This window comes from Cavia porcellus, unplaced genomic scaffold (assembly GCF_034190915.1).
Source record: "Cavia porcellus strain 051 isolate PalLab524CR breed Dunkin Hartley unplaced genomic scaffold, mCavPor4.1 scaffold_11, whole genome shotgun sequence".
Classification (NCBI taxonomy): domain Eukaryota; kingdom Metazoa; phylum Chordata; class Mammalia; order Rodentia; family Caviidae; genus Cavia; species Cavia porcellus.
The window spans coordinates 52584209-52604802 of record NW_026947494.1 but is presented as its reverse complement, the minus strand read 5'-3'; the positions used below and the strand labels follow the sequence as shown (position 1 = coordinate 52604802).

The 20594-nt window shown below is 32.8% G+C and overlaps 1 protein-coding gene across 5 annotated transcripts in view; it reads right to left on the bottom strand.

The window, feature by feature from the left end:
• Window positions 1–20594, bottom strand: part of Rnf180 (ring finger protein 180) — a 233838-nt gene that overhangs the window by 134554 nt on the left and 78690 nt on the right. For all 5 annotated transcript variants that reach the window (XM_063258236.1, XM_063258237.1, XM_063258233.1 and 2 more), the window contains 2 exons: window positions 8662–8757; window positions 6191–7153 (listed from right to left, as the gene is read on the bottom strand). In XM_063258236.1, the coding sequence (XP_063114306.1) occupies window positions 6191–7153; window positions 8662–8757 (1059 nt within the window). The remainder of the gene's footprint in view (window positions 1–6190; window positions 7154–8661; window positions 8758–20594) is intronic.

Genomic DNA, 20594 nt, shown 5'->3' with positions numbered 1-20594 from the left:
TCCTAGCATTGCACCATGAATCAATCACACACTCTAGATCCAGCCACTTCTGAAAAAGCCTCATCTATGACTACATGAGGCTTTAGGGGGGATATCTAGACAAAAGTCGTATCATTTAATAAGACTGCCTCATTGCACCTAATCTGCTTGTGGATTATGCTAAACATTTTTCCTTTTGAGTCTGAAATTTTTGGTATGTGTTAGGCAGAAGGTGCCTACCTGATCAGCCACCCATGAAAACCTTAAATGCTATGAACTTACCTGGTACACAGTATTTCACTGTCACAATTTACTGCTAGGGAAATTAAGCACGTTCTTTAAAATTATACTGAGAAATCTTGAAAAGTTTTTGATTTCCTGAAAATTTTGCCCTATGTACTTTTCCCCTTTGCTAATATTGACGTCTCTTCTTTTACTACAATAAAAGTTAGCTCTAAATACAATTTCCTTTTGCAAATCACTATCAAGAGTTTTGGAGAACCCATGACACAGCTCGCTACATTAATCTAAGCATGGGAAATACCTTTAGAAACAAATGGCAGGTGAGGAACATTCTATAAAATATCTAGGCAGAATTTCTCAAAATTGTCAAGCTCATTAAAAACAAGGAAAGCACAAACACTGTAATACCCAAGAGAAAATTAATGAGACATGACAATTAAATGTAATGTGATATTCTGGATGACATATTTAAAAAAGAACATTAGGGAAAATCTAAAAAAATTATAAATAAAATACAACTTCAATAATAATGTATCAATATTTTTTCATTTATGGTGACAAATATACACTAATTATCTTAGACACTAATAGTAGGGAAGACACGAGTATGGAGAAAATAGTAATCTTTTGCATTATCTTCAAATTTTTCTATAAATTTAAAACTGTCTTAAAATTAAAAAACACTTACTTTGAAAGATTTCTGAGCATTTACTATATACATACTACTGTGCTACTTAGGTCAAAGCACCGATACACTTTCACATCTGTTCATTTATATGTATTTTGAAATTATTCAAAATATTAGGAAGGAAATAGTAAACATTTAATTTTATTTATTCATCTCATATAGATGGTTTCACAGAAAGTTAAAGCAAACTATAAATACTATCCATTAAACAAGCCCTAAAACTTTCATTCATAGTCACAAATGTATAATGAATAATTTGATACAAAATAGCATGAGCAATAAACATTGATGTGTCTCAAATACATGATTGAAGATAAAGGTGATTTTTCAGTCTATTGATTGTATTCTTTCCTAAAAGAGCATTTCATGTCTATGTCCCTACTTTAATAAAATCATCAAAATCTATATCATCTAATTAAAATTGTTATATTTTCATTATTGAAAGTTTTCATTTCAATAGACCATTGATATTCTGGAAAAAAGAATGGGGAACAATTTGTAGTAGTTGGATCATTCCTGCATTTCTGAAGGACAAATAGACAAATATATATTTGCAAATTGGCTTTTACATATTTGAAGATGATGAATTGCTCCTTAGTGCTGGGATTACAGGCGTGCACTACCACACTAGGCTCAAAACCCTTTATATTATTAAAACAGTGTGATTTATATACTGGAGAGTATAGAAGCCAAAAGACCTGCTTATTCAGGTTTACTTAGATATGTCTTCCATAAAGTCACTGTTTCATTTTCATTTGCACATGAGGATCCTGTTTTAGTTTTTCACAGTTTAGATTTTAAAGGTATCCATAGGTTCACCACCACTGACCTAATATGAGGCAAAATTCATAGATAACGACACTAAAATTGGCTTAATCAAAATAAAACACATTTTCTCAGAACAAAAAAAGAACAAAAGAAAAATACATGCTAGAAACAGGGGGAAATATTTACAGATTACATATCTAATGTAGAATTTGCACTTGAATTATATAAAGAACTATCAAAATTGAATATGAAGTAAATAACCTGATTAAAATGTATGCAAAATAATTTAACAAAACACCACTCAGTAAAGAATATATACAAATGAAAAACAAGCACAAGAAAAATGTTCAAAATTATTAGGGAAATGTAAATAAAAATCAAAGTGTGATAGCATAGAATTGGAGGGCTTATAGCACCATTTTATGAATTACTATAAATCTCTACCAAACAAGATAAAGGACTATTGGCAAAAGGATAAAAATAAATATGAATTGAATGTGAATTCAATATTTGAAAAATTACATTTAAAATACTGAGAATACCAGGTGTTTGCTTTCAAAGATGCACAGAAAATGGAAATTTTCATACATTGCTGCTTATAGTGCAAATTGGAAAACAGTGTGACATTCTTCACTGAAGTAGAAAATCTTTAATATGGAACTACAAGAAAACAAAAAATTAAAAAAATCCAATAGTCAAAGCAATTTTGACCAAAGAGAACAAGGCAAGAAGCATAATACTCCTTGAATTCAAAATACAAACCTATAGTAATCAAAACAGCATGGAAATAGTATAAAAACAGATACATAGACCAAAAGAACAGAATAAAGTGCCAAGAAGTAAACACATGTAACTATGCCCAACTGATTTTTAAAAAAGGTAGGAAGAACACCTACTGGGAAAATAGCAGTCTGTACAAGTAAACAGTGCTGGGAATACAATACTGGACATCCACATGCAGAAGAATGCAACTAAACCTCTGTTTTTCACCACATACAAAAATCAACACAAGGTAGACTAAAGACTTACATGAAGATCTAAAACTATTAGAAGAAAACACAGATAAATATTTTAAAACATGGGAAGACTCATAGACTTTGGATAAGACTCCAAAAGCATAAGAAAAACAGCAAAAACTGTATTAAACTATAAAGTTTCTGCAGAGCAAAGAAAAGAATTAAGAGTTAACCTACAAAGTGGAACAAAATATTTGCAAAATGCATACCTGATAGTGGCTGATATTCAATATATATAACTTTTTTTTTTTTTTTGTCTTTTTTTTCGGTACTAGGGATCGAACTCACGACTGCCTGCTTACAAGGCAGGTGCTTATGCCGCTGAGCTAAATCCCCAGCCCCCCAATATATATAAAGAACTCAAAAAAATCAATAGCAAAAAAAACACAACTAAAACTCAATTAAAAATAGGCTGAACTAATTATGGAAGATAATATGGAGTTTTTTGTTTTTGTTTTTTTGTGGTACCGGGGATTGAACTCACGACCTCACACTTGCCAGGCAGGCGCTTATGCCGCTGAGCTAAATCCCCAGTCCAGTAGTATGAAGTTTTATAAAAAATAAATAAACAAACAAAGAAACAACAATATGATTCAGTAATACCATTAGTTAATCTAAGGGAAATGAAATTAGTATGTTGAAGAGATATCTGCACTCCCATGTTTATCTTAGCAGTATTCAAAACACCCAAGAAATAGAAACAGCCTAATTACCTATCAATCGGTGAATGGATAAAGAAAATACAATATTTTTATAAAACAGAATACTGTTCAGTCATAGAAAAGAATGGCCGAAACTGAAGGTTATTACACTGAAGTGAAGTCATGTATAGAAAGACAAATAGCAAGTGATCTTACTTCTATGTGGAATCTACAAATGCTGATCTCAGAGTTTGGAGAATACAATAGTTGTCACCAGGGGCCAAGGGACAGGTAGAAAGATGTAATGGAAAAAAAGCTGATCAATGGGGTACTAGATTAAAGTTACATAGGAGAAATAAGTTTCAGGGTTCTATTGTACAAAAAGGTGACTATAGAGAATGATAATGCAATGTATATTTCAAAAAAGATGGAAGAAAAGATTTGAATGTTTTCATTACAAATAAAATACAAATATTGAAGAGATATGCATGCTTACTCTCATTTGAATGGCACATAATCTGTGCACATATATCAAAACATCATGATATTCATAAATATGTAAAATTTTTGTTTCAATTAAGAACATAAAAATTTTTGAATTATTAAAAGTAGCTATTACTTTATATTTCCTATGCTTAGCTTCCTTACTTAAAAAGGAAGGCATTTAGTGCTCTGAAAATCTGAAGCAGGAGGATCACAAAGCTTAAGACTAGTCTGAGCAACTTAGCAAGTTAGAGAGATTTTGTCTTAAAAAAATATTAAACAGGGCTGAGGTTGTAGGATAGTGTGAAGGGCCTATTTTCAATCCTTAGTACCTAAAAGCAAAAAAAGAAAAGACAGATTCTGTATTGAAGTAATTACCTAAGGACACAGTGTTCCATGTTTGATAAATGTTTACAGAACTGATTTTTATTAAAAATGAAATGAGCACCACGACTATGCCAATAATTTCCCTCAGATACTAACTTTTGCTAGAATTTGTCTTGTTTGAAATAACAACACTGATTTTTAAAAATTATTATTATTGTTGTTGTTATTTGGTGTGGTAGCATTCTGGAAGGTTAAGGCAGGAAGAGTCAAAGTTGGAGTCCAGTCTGGGCAACTCAGAAACTTAAGTTAGATTCTGCCTCAAGACAAACAAGCAAACAAACAAACAAGGTTGGGGAGGTGGCCGGTGCAGTCTTTCTGATTTTCATAATGTCATATTATGAAACTCATATCATCAATTCATGAAATTTTTAAGTTGCTATGTCTTAATTTTTTGCTATTTTTGTTTGTATATTTTAAATATATATATATATATATATATATATATAATATATATATATATATATATACTCTTTTGCTTTTAGACACTGAGCATTTATTTCCCTGTAGCTTCTGTGCAACAAATCAAATCTACCAAGACCTAACCTATCACAAGTCTAAGGCTCATTAAGTCTGATCAACTTGCTTGGAAGATTGGTCAAATTATATGTGAGAGAATAAATAAAAATGACTTTATACCAAAAACTCCTTAACTTTGCTCTTGTTTTACTCTAAACTATGTACAGTAGAAGATTCCTATGTTGAGAAGTAATATAGCTGAGGTTTTCAAAAGTACTTAATCCAAGAATAACACACATTTTCAAGTGATAAAGATGTTATCTGCATATATTAACAGTATAGATTAGGTAAAATTTTCATACTTTTAAATTTCTATATAGTACAGCTTTCTGCAGTGTTTTTAAAATATTCCTTTTCAATACATACTTAACATACAATCATCTCCAATTTATATAGGTATAAGAAAATTTTTATATTTCATAACTTCAATAAGATACACTGCTAATTATATCATGATGCTAAAATATACTTTATGTTTTATAAAATATGAGTCAATATTTCATTACACTATCACTTGCAAATAAACCAAACTGAAATGTTCTTATTAGCAATCAGTCAAATATAATAAAAACTATCTTTAATTCTACTATGGAACTAAAAGATGAAAAAAACAGTTTAATTTGACTAAAGAACTAATTGCAGTAATTTTAATTTATTAAGTCTACAATAGCTTCATAAACCATAATCAGTTCACTTAATTATATTTAAAAAGTGAACTATTATATGAATTGAAGCTTTTTATCTTATAGTTCTGGGAACACAATATTCAATGCATTAATAAGAACTACAATCTACTACTAATAATCAAATAATAAAGGCAATTTGCTAAAAAAATGTTTACACAGAAATACACCAGTCCTCACATTTCCAAGTTGTCATAGGACCTCATTCATAGGCTTTAACTGATTTACACAGCACCTAACATTTAGTGTTCAGTCTTTTCACACAAAAAGGCCCGGAACGTATTTTTATACTGCACATAAAGCAGGTTGTTCAAATCACTGAGAACTAAATTTGCCTACAAAATTACAATAAAGGTAAATTACCTTTCAGATATTTCCCATGAGTTAGTACAGTTAATCATATCTAGGTCATATGAGCACATAAGTAAATAAGGTTCTTTGAAAATATCTATTTAAAATAAAAGTGATAATAAGTGAATGAATGCCTGATTGGATTTAGAGAAACAGTTTTGCAACTTAATCTGATATAAACTCACTGCAAAACAATTACATAATAAATGTAAAATGTGACAATGCAGTTTCAAAAGCATGAGATTAATGTTCTTCTAAAATATCAGAGTTGGGGAAAACTGAGCAAAATCGATTTTTTCTAAGTATGTATGAAACACAGCAACAAGGTTATACTTAATTAAAACCAAAGTACTGTAACAAAAATTCAAAGTGAGCACTATTCTCTATCCACAATATTCATAAATAATTTTTGATAATCTCTTTTAAAAAAATTACCTGGTTCTGTAGCCATCTTTCATGCCTTCGTTGTTTCCTCCTCAGATTCTTCAACTTGCTTCTTTCTCTCTTATTGAGCCTCTGATTAATGTTGCCCAATGAAAATTTACTGGCTGAACGGAAGAAGTTCAGAGGGGAGAGATGCTCTTCTTGGTCTGAGGCCTCTAACATGCTCCTGCCAGCTGAGGGTAGGTCCATCAGCAAAGTCAGGTTGCTGCTATTAGTGTGGTCTGAGTATACTGAAGAAGCTTCTAGACCACACTGAAATTCTCTTCCTCTGTGTGTCTGGGTCTCACAGGAAGCCACTGAAAGTCTTTGTAGCAGCAAATCAGTATCAAAACTAGATGGATTCTGAAAAGAACAGCTATTTTTACTAGACTGCAAAGGCAAGTCTGAAAGGTCAATAGGCTGTGTTTCATTTAGCCTGGTATAGGCAGCAGTCTTACTATGTATTTCATATAAAGTGGGTAATAAAGTCAGCTTCTCATTGATGTTCAGATCCAAACTATGTGATTTTCTATGAAAAGCTCTTGAAGTGCACCTGCCAGACACAAGCTGGGGAACAAAAAGCTGGTATTTTGAATCTGATGTTTTGAAGAGCAATTTCTCATTCTTCATCTGAAAATACGTTGATCTCACCTCCAGACAGAGTGCTTCTGTTAATCTTCCAAGGTCATTATTATTTTGGGCCATGTTTAAAAGCCTGTGATTTCTATTTTTGTAGCCACCACCTGTCAGCAGAGTTTCCTTGTTACAACCTGACTGAATTCTAGAGTGGGACAAGTATTTCAGCGATTGTCTCATTAGTCTGTCTGCCTGTGTTGCTTGATAATCGGTCCGGCTCTTGGAGAGATATACAACTGCAAGCTGGCCACAGGAACATTTTGGAGTGCTGACAAAATTAAAGTCCCCTACATGTGCCCCACAGAAAGGGCAATTCAATTTTCCAAAAGTCCACTGTGCCTACGGGAAATAAAGGAAAAGAAAGTCAGTATTTTCATTGTAAAATGACCAAAGAGAATATGAATACAAAGAAAAAGAAAAAGAAAAAACTAACCATGTGGAAGTTTTCTATGCCACAGAAAAGACTAGCTTTCTGTTTTCTGATTAGTAGACTGAACAGCAAATAGAGATAAGTGGCTACAAATTCTAGAATGATAACATATTGCAAATTATGCCCAACCAAACAATAGCCCTAAGAATTCCAAAAGAGAATCTCTTAAACAATAAGCTAAATATGGATACTTTGTGAACTAATGAAAAGAAAATTACTCTATGGACTTAGGAACCAAATCAGTCTACAGAGCTTAATTTGCAAGTAAAATTCACAGAAAAGTGTCTGTTTTGATACACTTCTTGCATACCAAGCGCCAAGGGAGGGAACTTAACCCAATGAATGAATAGAATAAAGCTTATTCTGGCTTTTTATGTATAACTAAAAGATATTGATAGATACATCAGATAGGTCATTTTCTATACTTAGATAAAAATTAATAATGAACTTGCTTAAAATGATCTTTTCAACAGACAGTGGAACATCCTTCATGTCCTAATATATTCTGTAAAGTTCAAGACACTTAAAAGCAGCACACTGGCACTCTCCCAGGAAATCATTACAATGTGATAATGGATGCAAGGGATATCTACCAAATGTTACTCTAGTGGACAACAACAGCTTCCTAGTGGTTAAATATTTTTATTTTAAAATATTTTTCAAAAATAGTATTATTTATTCTTTTCTAAGAGAGGTATTTTGCATTGTGAAAAATAATTATATCAGGTTATTAAAAAATGTGAGTTGTTGCTCTTACACTACTCCATTAAACCATGCCATTTTAATTTGATTAATATGAATGAATTATTAATTATCTATCTTTTTTACATTGTATGTGTATATTTCAGAGTAATACAAAATATTTCATTCACTTAAGAAATACTATTCTAGGTGCTGAGGACATAGTGGTGACCGAAATATAAGTCTCTGATTTTTGAAGAATATATTCTGGGGTAAACAGGCAATCAATAAAACAAGTAAGCTATATGTGTGTGAAATAAATGTATGTGTGTAATTATATATTTGTCACATGAGTCTATAAAATATAGACAGGTATATAAAGCAGAGAAGGGAGAAAGACAATCAGAAAGGAATAATGAGGATAAGAATATGGGTTCAGTAGTTGATAGGTTAACCACACACTGTTTCTCTAGAAGTACACAGAAAAAAGGGAACAAATCAAGAGTATATGTATGAGAATAACAATTGAAGGAGAAATGCTAAGTACAAAATATGAGACAGAAAAGTACCTGGAATGCTCCAGTAACAGTGAGGAGCCCATAAGTGCAATCAAGAATGACACAACTGTTCATATATCTTGAAAACATATATCTAAGAAAAGCAGCTCTTAAGAAAAGGACAAAAATATGCTGAATGCTGTAACATTACTAATTTTTCCCAGAGGATAGAAATTTACCTTTTGTATTAGGCAGCTTATCCATTCTGGAAGGGCTTCTAGATTCATGTGCCACACATGACAAAGATCTTGAGTGTCAACAGAAGCATGTCTGTCCTATTACATAAAAATGAATTAATAATCATACATTCAGATTGTATCCCACAAATTTTATGTTTAAGTTAAATTCAAAAAATAAAAATTTTAGTTTAAGCTAAAAAGCAAATACACACTACTCTCCTCCTGTAGCTCCCATCCTGAAAAACAAACCCACGAGAGTAAAATACATTTATTCAGGAAATAACTACTTACAATTTAATGTAAAATATAGTACTATTCATTTTATTTAATTCATCAAATATAATTTTAAAATTTAGCAGAAAGTTACTGAATGGACAGATCTAGTGCCTTGTTCTTTTTCTCTCCTTGTGTATGACATAAATAGTGTCATTTATGACAACCTTCCCCAGCCTTCACTCTCTGACCTTACTTGGATTTACCATTGATAAAATAAAGAAGTTACTATTTCTCTATCAGAATACTACTCAATAAATGTGCAGAAGAAATGATAAGATTTGGCACAGGGCCACCTTGACATACTCAAAAGCAGCAGCAGCAGCAGCAGGAAGATCTTTCTGGATATTCTCCTGTCCTTTTTTGTAGAAGCAGATGGAAAACTCAGGAAGATTTTCAGATATCGTCACTCTACCCTGCTATATCCAGAGGAAATAAACATCTTGACATGAACAGAAAGGGTCTGAGAGAAGAATCTGACCAGCCATGCTGTTTCCTCTAATTTGTTATCATTGTATCATGCACTCTTTGTCTTATCATATTTCTCCATGATTCTATGTTCTTATATCCAACCTGACATACAAACATGCAAGTTTGACTATTTCATTATTTTCATTTCCTTATGAAGGTTTCTATGCCACATAATATTTACATTATATATATATATATATATATATATATATATATATATATATATATACAACTTTCTCTGTTAATAAGTCTTTTAATACAGAAGCTGTGGCCACAAACCTAGGACAAGTACCATTTCCCTACTCTACAAAAACAATTACCAAGACAGCTGAAAAACCTCCAATTAAATTTCAACACAGACCAACAAAAATCTAAAGAATAAAATAGTTGGCTTTCTGAAGTATATTTGTAGAAATAAATGTAACATACAATTTACACAAACTGATTTTTCAACATATTGGAAAAATGCCAGGCTGATCAGGGTAAGGATATGTCTCTTTCTATGTATGAGATCTTAGGCCAGATACGTCTCTTTCTATGTATGAGATCTTAGGCCAGTGAGTTTACTTCTAGGGGTCTCAAATTTTTACTTATAAATTACTGTGAGATAACTGCTAAGGTCCCTTCTGAATCTATAAAATTTCACTCTACAAAATGAGAGATGTTAGTGGAGAAGAACAAAGAAAGTATAGTTTCTACTCACTGTTTTTCAGGATTAGAATTACAGTAACTCCACAGCTACAAAGCACAATGCTATCACAATGCTATCTCTCTTGTATTTCCCAAGCAGTTGCACTAATTACTATTATCAGACTTAAAAAATAAAAACAAGAAAATTTCTAAAATATCTTTTCAGTGACATGAAAGAAGCAGAGCTGTATTTTAGAAATCTTCACTGAATTAACTACCTTAGGTTGTGACACAGAGCCAACATCAACCAGAATTTCTAGATTTAATTTCCAAGTTGGTGTCTCCTGGGCCTTTGACTACTTTTGCCTTCCATCATTAGATCTTTTTTAAAAAATCCTACAACATGGATTGAAATATTTCAATAACAAATAAAAGGTATGTTGGGAAAGGTTATAGTTAACTAAAGAAAATTAGTCATATCCACAATGACTAAACTCCAATTCTGCTTAACAGATTGCAACTCTTCCATTTTCCCATGTCAAAACTGAGAATAGTGATGAAGGGCAAGGCAAGTACATGGAAATTTGAAGAGAACATCACTGAACAGAGACTAAGTTAGAAAGTCTTTGGTGTATCACCCATGGCTTCCTAAAAGGTCTCCTCACAACAGTGTCAAGAAGCCATGCAAAATGTTACCTTATTTTGTTTTCTGATACAAGTATATAAGGGAAAATATAAGCATCAATGACAATGTATCATAATCTACTTCCTATCATATCACAGAAAGTATAGAAAATATATTTTTAAAAAGGAATCAGGCTGGGGATTTAGCTCAGGGGTGTAACTGCCTGCCTGACAAATACAAGGTCATGAGTTCAATGCCTGGTACCAAAAAAAAAAAAAAAAAAAAAAAAAAGAATCAGTAGTTGTTGAAGAAAATATAGATGGGCAGTTTTCTATGCACCAGAAATTGTGAGGAACTTCTGACAGCTTATAAGGAAAGCATACTATTATTTAAGTACAATGCATTTAAGCATATTCCAGCATATTGTATTTAAGTATATGATAGATGAGAAAATAACACGAAGAATGGTTCATGTCATGATGGTGAAAACTGGAAGTAAAAAGAGGATTTGGGGAAAAGATTAGAGGCTGAGTTGATATTTGTCTATATGCAGGTCACAGTAATAGTATGGTTAGAAAGAAATAGGACAACATTCTAAGATGGTTGGAAGAGTCTTAAATTAGTGGTAAGATTTTCAGAAAGTCTAGAGACAAGCTGCTAAGGATGAGACTCTGCTCTTACTAAAAAGAGCACCACATCAAATAACAATAATATAGATTTATCTGTACTAAAAAGATAAAAGTCTCATAAATACTGTTTTTAAATGTGAAAAAGAAAGTGCTATCTAGTTCATCTACTAGTTAGGGTTACATGAGTATGCATATGTTGATCAAAACTCATTCAAATATGTATTTTATTATTTGTAAACTATATCCTAACAACACTGGTAAAAAAAAAATAACAGACAAAAATATCCTTAAAGAACAGTGACCAAGAAACACTTGAAAATCTTAAAATTTTATTCTTCACCTCCCCCTTCAACTGGCACAAATTAATACTCAGTACTTCACATGTACGGCAAGTAATTCTGAAAAATTTCATCTCCTTTTTGTATGTGTGTCTTGGAAAATCGGAGTGAAATATAAATATAGATTAAATTACATAAAAAAAAACTTTTAAAAAAGTTCTTTGGACTTTTCCTTAATATTTGCAGAATTTAAGATGTCTGGGAAATTCTGTCAAAAATTTAAAACTGACCTATAAATAATTTGTTAAATTGTCAAACTGGGAAGAAGGGTGCATTCAGTACAGGGATAAGTGTATGACAGATTAATAAATGTTTTGAAAAGTATATCTGCTAATGGCTTGGAGTAAATGGTCTACTATGGTATTCAGACTTTAATATCTGATTTTAATTTGACAAAAGAAATGTTAGGCAAAATTAGCAGAGTTAAAAAGTAACCTAGAATTAAGCTAACACAGAGCAAAAAGTATGAAGTACTGAAACTGGAGGCAACAAATTCCAAAAGTTTAAATGAAGTGAATTTAAATGGAAGTAGTTTTATGTGACAGAAGTACTGGAAATTGCTTACTTACGTACTTTCTTTTTTTCTTTACTTAACCACTTACCACAGATAGGAAAATTGAGGCTTAGAGGAAACAGTTAAATAACCCACATTGACAGCTGATGGGTGACAGAGGTTTGAACAGATGGGGTCTGAACAGATGAAGTCTGAATTAGTACCCTACCCTTCTCGACTAGGTTATAGGGTAAAACCACACTAAATAAAAAAAACCCTCTAGCTTCTTTCAAAGATGTCAAGAAAACATATCTTCAATTTGGGAAGGATAAAAAGAATTTTAAATCACAACGGGTTTCATTTAGTAGCAAGCAAGCTGTGTGAAAGGCTTGGATCCTTTTTGTTAAATTCACAATAAAATACAATTGTTTATAAGTATTTCTAGACTTGATCCCTACAGGGAGAGATTTTGGCACTAAATAATCATTAGTAATTATAGGTCTTCAAACTTTGTTTTAAGAAATCTCTAGATTGCAATTTACACAGAGTAGAGAGAACAGCAGCGCTCTGGCAACAGTCATTTGACTAACACTAAAGAAAATAATCCAGACCAAAACTGCAAGGTCTGTGAAGACCAATTTAGAATCTGGTCTCCAGATACCTCTAGCAAAGGCACTGGGATACTTAGTGAAAATTTACCCAACTTTCATTTCCAGAGTAACTATCACCTTTAAAAAACAAAAACAAAAGCAAAAAAACCTTATGATTCTTATACAGGCTAATAAAGAATGTTGAGATTTTTACTTTGTATGCTTTTGTCATCCTTTTTCAACATTTTAAGTTCTGATACTGATTAACATTTCGATCATTATTATTTTTTCTAATCATGTATAAATTAGGATGACTTGGAAAAAGCACTAAATTGAAAATCCTTCCTGATTTACTTTATCAAGAAGTTTGAAGTTGAGCACGGCGGTACATGTCTGTAATCCCAGGACTCAGGAGGCTGTAGCAGGAGGACTGCTGCAAGTTCAAGGCCAGACTAGGCTATGTAGTGAGTTTAGGACCAGCCCAAACTACATAGTGAAACTCTGTCTCAAAAAATAAAATAAAACTCTATATTCAAAGGTAGAGTACACTAGCAAAAGACAGAAAAATGTGCCATTCATTTAGTTAAATATATATCTAAATGTTTCTAAATGTTCTACATTGCTTCAGATGTTAAAAATATTTTATGTTAATATTTTCATGAGTAAAACTACATTCTTCCAGGAATAAAAATTATTTTTGAATACCTCATTTCTTATTCTCTGCATCTGTAGGCATGGGTCTCATATACTTAAATTTAACCAACCACAGATTAAAATTTTAAAAATACACTATCTGTACTAAATACTTAAAGACTTTTTCTGTAATTTTATTTTCTAAATATCGTAATACTATGGTTTATATCTACATGTCTCTCCACCCCAAAGCTGAGGTGCTCATAGGTAGGGGCTTGAGGAAAGTGAATGGATCATGGAGGGAGTGACATTGCGGAATTTCTACCTAAATGTAATGCTGGGAGATAAAGCCTGATGGGGAAAGGTGGGTCACTGGGGGTATGGCCTGGAAAGCTCTATCTCCCTCCCTCTTCTCTTGTCTCTGCTTCTTGTTGCCTTGCTCCACGGCCATGCCACCTTGCCCTGGAGCCAGCTATGAGTCAAAATAAACCTTTTCTTCTTTAGGTTGTGGGTGTCAATAATTGTGTACCAGTGATGAAGAAAGTAACTAAGACACCTAATAATTAAAATGTTTTGCTTATACTCATACCGCATGACACTGTTTTTTTCATGTTGGAAATATATCTTTCATCTACTGAAAATCTCTAATCCAAATAACAGAGGACTTTCTTGATTCAGTCCTAAAGTCCAAACCACATCAGCTGGTAAGTTAAACCAGCACCTAAAGTACAGTAAGTATGTAATATACACTGGGTGGAATTAGGAAGTTTCCATTTGAAAAAGAGAATCTTCAATATTTGATTCTATATGGCTTAGAATCATTCTAACAAATTTAAATGGGCTATGCATATCTATTATGCAAAGAATCTTGGGAAACTTACTATATGTAACTCAATAAAATAAATTGCATACCTTCAGCTAAATACTTTGCCTCAAGAACATAATCAATGAATAAAGATTTTGAAGAAGAGACAATTTGTGAAAGATCCACTTCCCATTTAAAGATAACAATTATGCACATTGGTATACCTCTAATTCTAAAAGGACTTTTATAGATAATATAAACTGGAATTGACAAAGTCACCTTTTTATTACTAGGTCCACAAATTTTTCTATCTTTCAAGATTGTAGTACATATATGATATACATATCATATATATTATGTCAAATATGTACATTTTATATCTATATCATAGATATATGAGCAAAAAGGAAAGAAGGAAAGTAGGAAAAGGGAGAAAATAAAAAAGAAAATATTTACACTGCTAATAAGAATAGATTATTAACATCAGAGTGAGTTAATTATAGTCAACCTAATAATATTTATTAAGAGATTATTAGACATAGGGTTGACTACACAAAGCAAGTGAAGAAACTTACAAATATGCCAGGGACTGTGTTAGGTATCAACTATGTCATTATTTTATTATGTCCATTTCATTATTTCATCTAATCATTTGAAACTGATCACTAAAAAACTATTATCCACTATTAATTACTGAAATGTTTCATGAACATTTCCTTCCAAATAAACATTAGAGTAACAATTAAATAGGTGAGGGAAGTTTTACAATATTTATTCTAATGTTCACTAAGTAATAAACATGTATATTGTGCTAACTATGCCAAAGCACTATTTTATGTGATTTTTTTAAAGTCTTACAAATAGGCACTGAAACAAAAGAAATTAAATGACTTATCAAAGTCACACATTAAGTTACAAAACAATTTCCATCCAGTTAATGTGGCTTCAGAATTTATGTCCTCAGTCAATAAGCTTCCACTGTTAACTCTTTTAACAAATAAATATAAAGTATATGAAATAGTATAATTTTTAGAGTCATAAACTTTTTTATATATCTTCTGTAAGTATGTGTCAAGGTATGACACTGTTATTCTTCCATAAGCTTACCAAAAACAAACCTAAATCTGGGGCATAATTTATTTTTAAATTAACCAAAAGTTGTACAATAACTTATTTAGGAATAAGTAGATTTAAGAAAAAAAGATCCCACAGTTGTTTCTTGTATCTGACATTCAAATGTGATTGCTTTCATTTGAAAATTATTGCTATAAATTACTCACATTTTTCTCTAAATAATTAAAAGCATACTCTCATGTAAAAAAGAAAACTCAATTACAGCATAGGTAAGATATGCATAAACGACTGCGTTGAATATATGTATTCTGCTTGCTTTTTTGAAAATTTAGATAGGAAGCTCAGGAAGAGAAAGACCAGAATAAACATAGAAGTCTCTTTTATGAATGAAGCTGTCAACTATTCCATTTGTATTTACATACACATAGTTTTCAGAAAATAGATGTATGTATGACATTTGTAATACTTCAATATAATTTTACAGGTAAAATGGGACACATCAACCATTAAAGTTTCAGAGTTAAGTCACTTTATTTAAAATTATATGTGTAAGAGTATGCTTAAAAACAAGGGAATTTTATTGTTTTTGTTTGCTTTATAGTGCTAGGAATAAAATCCAGTTCCTTTCAATACTAAGCAAATACTCTACCACCCCTAGCCCTAACACAAGTTGAACAGACATATTGTTTGAAGATGAATGATAAAACAGAAGCAACTTGATTTAGGAAATCTGAAGCCTTTAAGGTCATGGCTAAGAGGTTATCTTCTTGGGAAAAATTAAAATTTAGAAAAATATATTTCCAATTTTGTCATGTTGAGGAAGAAAGAAAGGAGAAATTAACATTCAATTTAACAAAAGAATGTCAGTAAATGTTAATAAAATGTAAGTGAAATAATTTGTTCAAGCAGCAGGGGGTGGTAAGGTACCACTCTTATTTTTTATTAATGGAATGTCTTCAATTACAGTGGACAATAGGAATATCATGTAATTTTAAAATTACAAATTATACAAACTTGTATCATTATATGATTAATTTAGTTAATTGGGACAGTTCAAGCGTTAAGAATTTGACAATTTACATTTTGAGAGATTTTTTAAAATTTTATTTAAAAGGAAAAAGAGAAAAAACAAAACAAAGCACTGTAAGGGTACAATTAATACAGAACTACAAAAAAAAAAAAACAGTAAGAAATCACCAGTTAATAGATTACAATTGTCATCCTAGAGACAGTTGCTCAAGTCACAGTATCAAAGCATACAAAGTGGACATTCAAACAGTGAGACTGCAAACAGTTGTGTTCAATGATCCAACCAAAAACAGTAATATGAGCATCTATTTAACACCCCGAAACACACTTGCAGTTGTATACTTTAGAGCACTTTTTTTTCCTCTCTTCACTTTGAAAGATTTTTAACACTTGGCATTTCTAATGTAAGACAGTATTCCCTTAGCTAAGTCATTCAAAGTGACTATATTAAACTATAAACTGCTGCACTCGTAAACACCACAGGGGAAAAAAACCATTTAATATAAATGTCATTTAGGAGAACATGGCGGACAGATAACAGCTACTACGGAGGCTCTCTGAAAGGCTCGGCTCAGAAGTCAGGAAGGGTGAGGAGTAAGGAGACATAAGCAGGTGGAGATATGCTCTGCTGACTCAGGAACGAACTGGGCTGAGAGAAACCAACTTGCAATGCAGTCCTGGTGCTAGAACAGGAACACAAAAGCCTCAGTGTGGAGGCTGGAGCCCGCGCCATTGGAAGCCGCGATTTGGGTTTCCTGCCGCGCGGTGGCTGCCTCTACATCGGCTCGGTAAGGAGAGAGACACGCGGAAGCTCTGAGAACGGGAATCTGCGAACGGAGTCGAAAACAGGACGGGCAAGGAGGCGTGCACTGATTTGTGGTGAGGTGAGTGAGAGAAACTGACATTCTACCACAGTTTGACTCCAGCGGAGGACATTCTGGGCCTGGGCAGTCCTGCGGGAGCAGGGCGCGGTGGTGACTTCAGCCACACATCCCCGTCTCAGGCGGGATTGGTGAAAAGTGCCTAGCCTACGTGACACTGCTGGCGGACCCAGTAGGCTAGCCCAACCCAGATCCCAGAGCCTGACGATGGCCGGGAGGGGCAGGCCCCACATAGGCTGCCTGGTCTGGAACTTCTTGGTGTGCTGCAGTGGGCGGGAACACCTAGCCGGCGCAATTCGATCAGGCTGTGGCTGACAGGGAGAGAAGCTGGGCCTCCTATATAAGCTTGCATATATAAGGAACAGAGAATATGGGAAGAGGCAGCAACAAGAAAGGCTCCTCGGCCCCAATTCTGAGAAACAGGTAATAGCAGACACCGCACCAATAGACATAAAGTGCCATATAGAGAGCCTCATAGATCAGTTCAGGAATGAAGTTATCAATGACCTGAAGCTAGAAGTATGCAGAATAGTTAGAGAAATGCTAAGCACCATCCAAGAAAAAACAGATGGTGGAATGGAAGAACAGAAAAAGAGGGGAGAATTGTTTGATGGAGAAAACAGAGAAAGCATAGAATACGTGAAGCAGGTTCAAAGGGACTACTAAGAAACTAAGAAGTCTATCGAAAACTGGCATAACAGCTTGAAAGAAACTAAGGACAGACTATCTGAACTGGAGGGCAGACTTGTAATATGGGAGAATGAAATGAAAAACTTCTTAAAAATAACAAAGAAACAAACAGCAATAATACAAAGACAAGAAGATGATAAGAGGATCCATAACTTAAGGATTAAGAACATAAAAGAAGAAGTAGGGACACAAACAAATGAACTACAAAAGCTACTCACAGAAATAATCCAGGAGAATTTTCCTAATTTACCAAAAGGTAAAGATACTCAGATGTATGAGGCATACAGGACCCCAGCTACCTACAACCCAAACAGAGCAACACCCAGGCATATAATAATAAAAATTCCAGAAATTCAATACAAGAACAGAATATTAAAAGCTGTCAGAGATAAGAAACAGACCACTTACAAGGGAACACCCATCAGAATTACAGCAGATTTCTCTGCACAAACCATCAAATCATGAAGAGCGTGGGGGGAAATAATTCAAGCTTTGAAAGATAATAATCTCCAGCCAAGATTGAGATATCCTGCACAACTGTCCCTGGAAATTGATGGAAAAACAAGGTGCTTCCAGGATAAAGAGGAACTGGGGGAATTTGCAACCACCAATCCAACTCTACAGAGAGTATTGCAGGATATTCTAAAAAAAAAAAAATACAAAGAACCCAGAAATAGTGGCGGGGAGGCCACAACGAATGGAGCAGAGAACAAAATGAAGAAGACAAACTGACAGCTACTGACAGAAAAAGAGCTCAACAGAAATGAGGCAGAGAAGATTGGATGATAGAAACAGCTATTTTGGAGAAAATGACATCTTAATAGGTAATACTGATTTAGTATCATCTTGTTTTGAAGTCTCATCATGCTTTTGTTCTTCTGTCTCCATTGGTCTAAGTAGGTTGTAGCTTATTGGATTTTATTATGTATGATATTATAAGCAAAAACCTTTTAAAGACAAGGAGATTATACAGAAACCATTGTTCATTTTATGTTAGTCGATTCTAAATACTCTGTAATGCTGTCATTCTCTTAAATGGTTTTACATTGTTTTGATATATTTAATGCTACAGTATACGAAGTTGTACTCAAGGATTTCAAGGAAAGAGACAATATGGTAACTACTTTTATGTCAGGATTATCTGGTGGTGAAACACTATTCTGCTTAAATGGTTATGTTTTGATCTGTGCTGTTTTGCTGTTATGCCCTCTTTTATCTCAATCTCCACTCCATTATTTACTTTTTTATTTTTATCCTTTTAATTAAGGGAAAAATAAATAAAAATAGCAGGATATATTATAGTAACCCACTTTGACTTTCCATTATCTTGATTTAAAGCCCTGTATTACTCTCACCATCTTGTTTTTGACTGATGTTCCCCTATTCTGTTTTGCTGGATAGTATCAGGTTCGAAAGTTTAGGCAACAGCTGTGAAGATAATGAGATTCATTATGACGCCCATTCTCGTTGACTTTTATCTACTTTTGAAAACCTACAATGTCTCCAATGTTTTGGTTTTGTCGGTTTGGTTCTTTACTGTTTTGTTCAATTTTATTATAATTAATGATATAGGCAATTCTATTAGAGATAGCGGGAAGCATTATGGTAACCATTGTTGATCACCTTGTATTATGTTTCTACGTTATCTATTATGTCCACCCTTGTGATTTGACCGACTCTGTTCTGTTATGTCACATTTGGTTTTACTCTCTTCCAAAAAAGTAATAAGAACCGTGGGAGCAATGAAACCCAAATTGTGTAATAGTCATTGTACAAAAGAGAGGAAAAGAAAGTGCTCTAAACTATATAACTGCATGTATATTTAAGTGTATAAGGTAGAAAATGATATCACTGATTTTATTGGATCATTGAACAGAACTGTTTGCAGTATCATTGTTGGAATGTCCACTTTACAAGCTTTAATTTTGTGACTTGAACAAATATTTCTAAGATGACAACATATAATCCATTAACTAGTGATTTCCTACTGTTTATTTTTTTCTCTGTAAATCTGTATAACTTGTACCCTTTCTCTGCTTTTTTTCCTCCTTAAATAAAATTTTTAAAAAATGTCATTTAGATTAACATTATTAATTAAATGTTTAAAATGTTACAAATAAAATCAAAATTCTACTAGACTACCTGGTTTCTCTACATGTACTTTGAGAAACAAGGTACTTGAAGGGTGAGATGTTGTATATTAACATGATAGAATGACCTAAAAAAATCCTCAATTAAGAACAGACAGGCTTCATGCCTTCACTGTTAACACCTTTCCTCATTCTTCATAGTATAATCACAATGATCTTTTTAAAATTCAAAAGCTACATCACTCATTTTAGTGACTTCTTAGCTTTTAGGATAAAGATCAAAGCTTTTATTTACAAGACCATACATGACTTAGCTGATACCCAGTTTTTAAGCCTTGAATCTTCCCAAACTCCTTATGATCTTTAAACTCTAATTACACAAAATTATTTAGTTCTGTGGATATACCAGGATCTTTGAGCATGGAATCATCTCTACTGCCCTCACTTACGTCTTCACACACTCACTTTCTCAGAAAAACCTTCCTCTTACAGCTAGGTTGAGCACCTTGTCTATATCTTTTTCCCTACAGTTTACCTTTTGCCATTTAAGTAGATAATAACTGAATGGTTATGTGATTGACCAATATCTACTATTTATATCATTGACCAAATACTGCAATTTAAATATCACATCATAAATTTAATGTCAAATTATTATATATTATAATCATAATTGATCTAA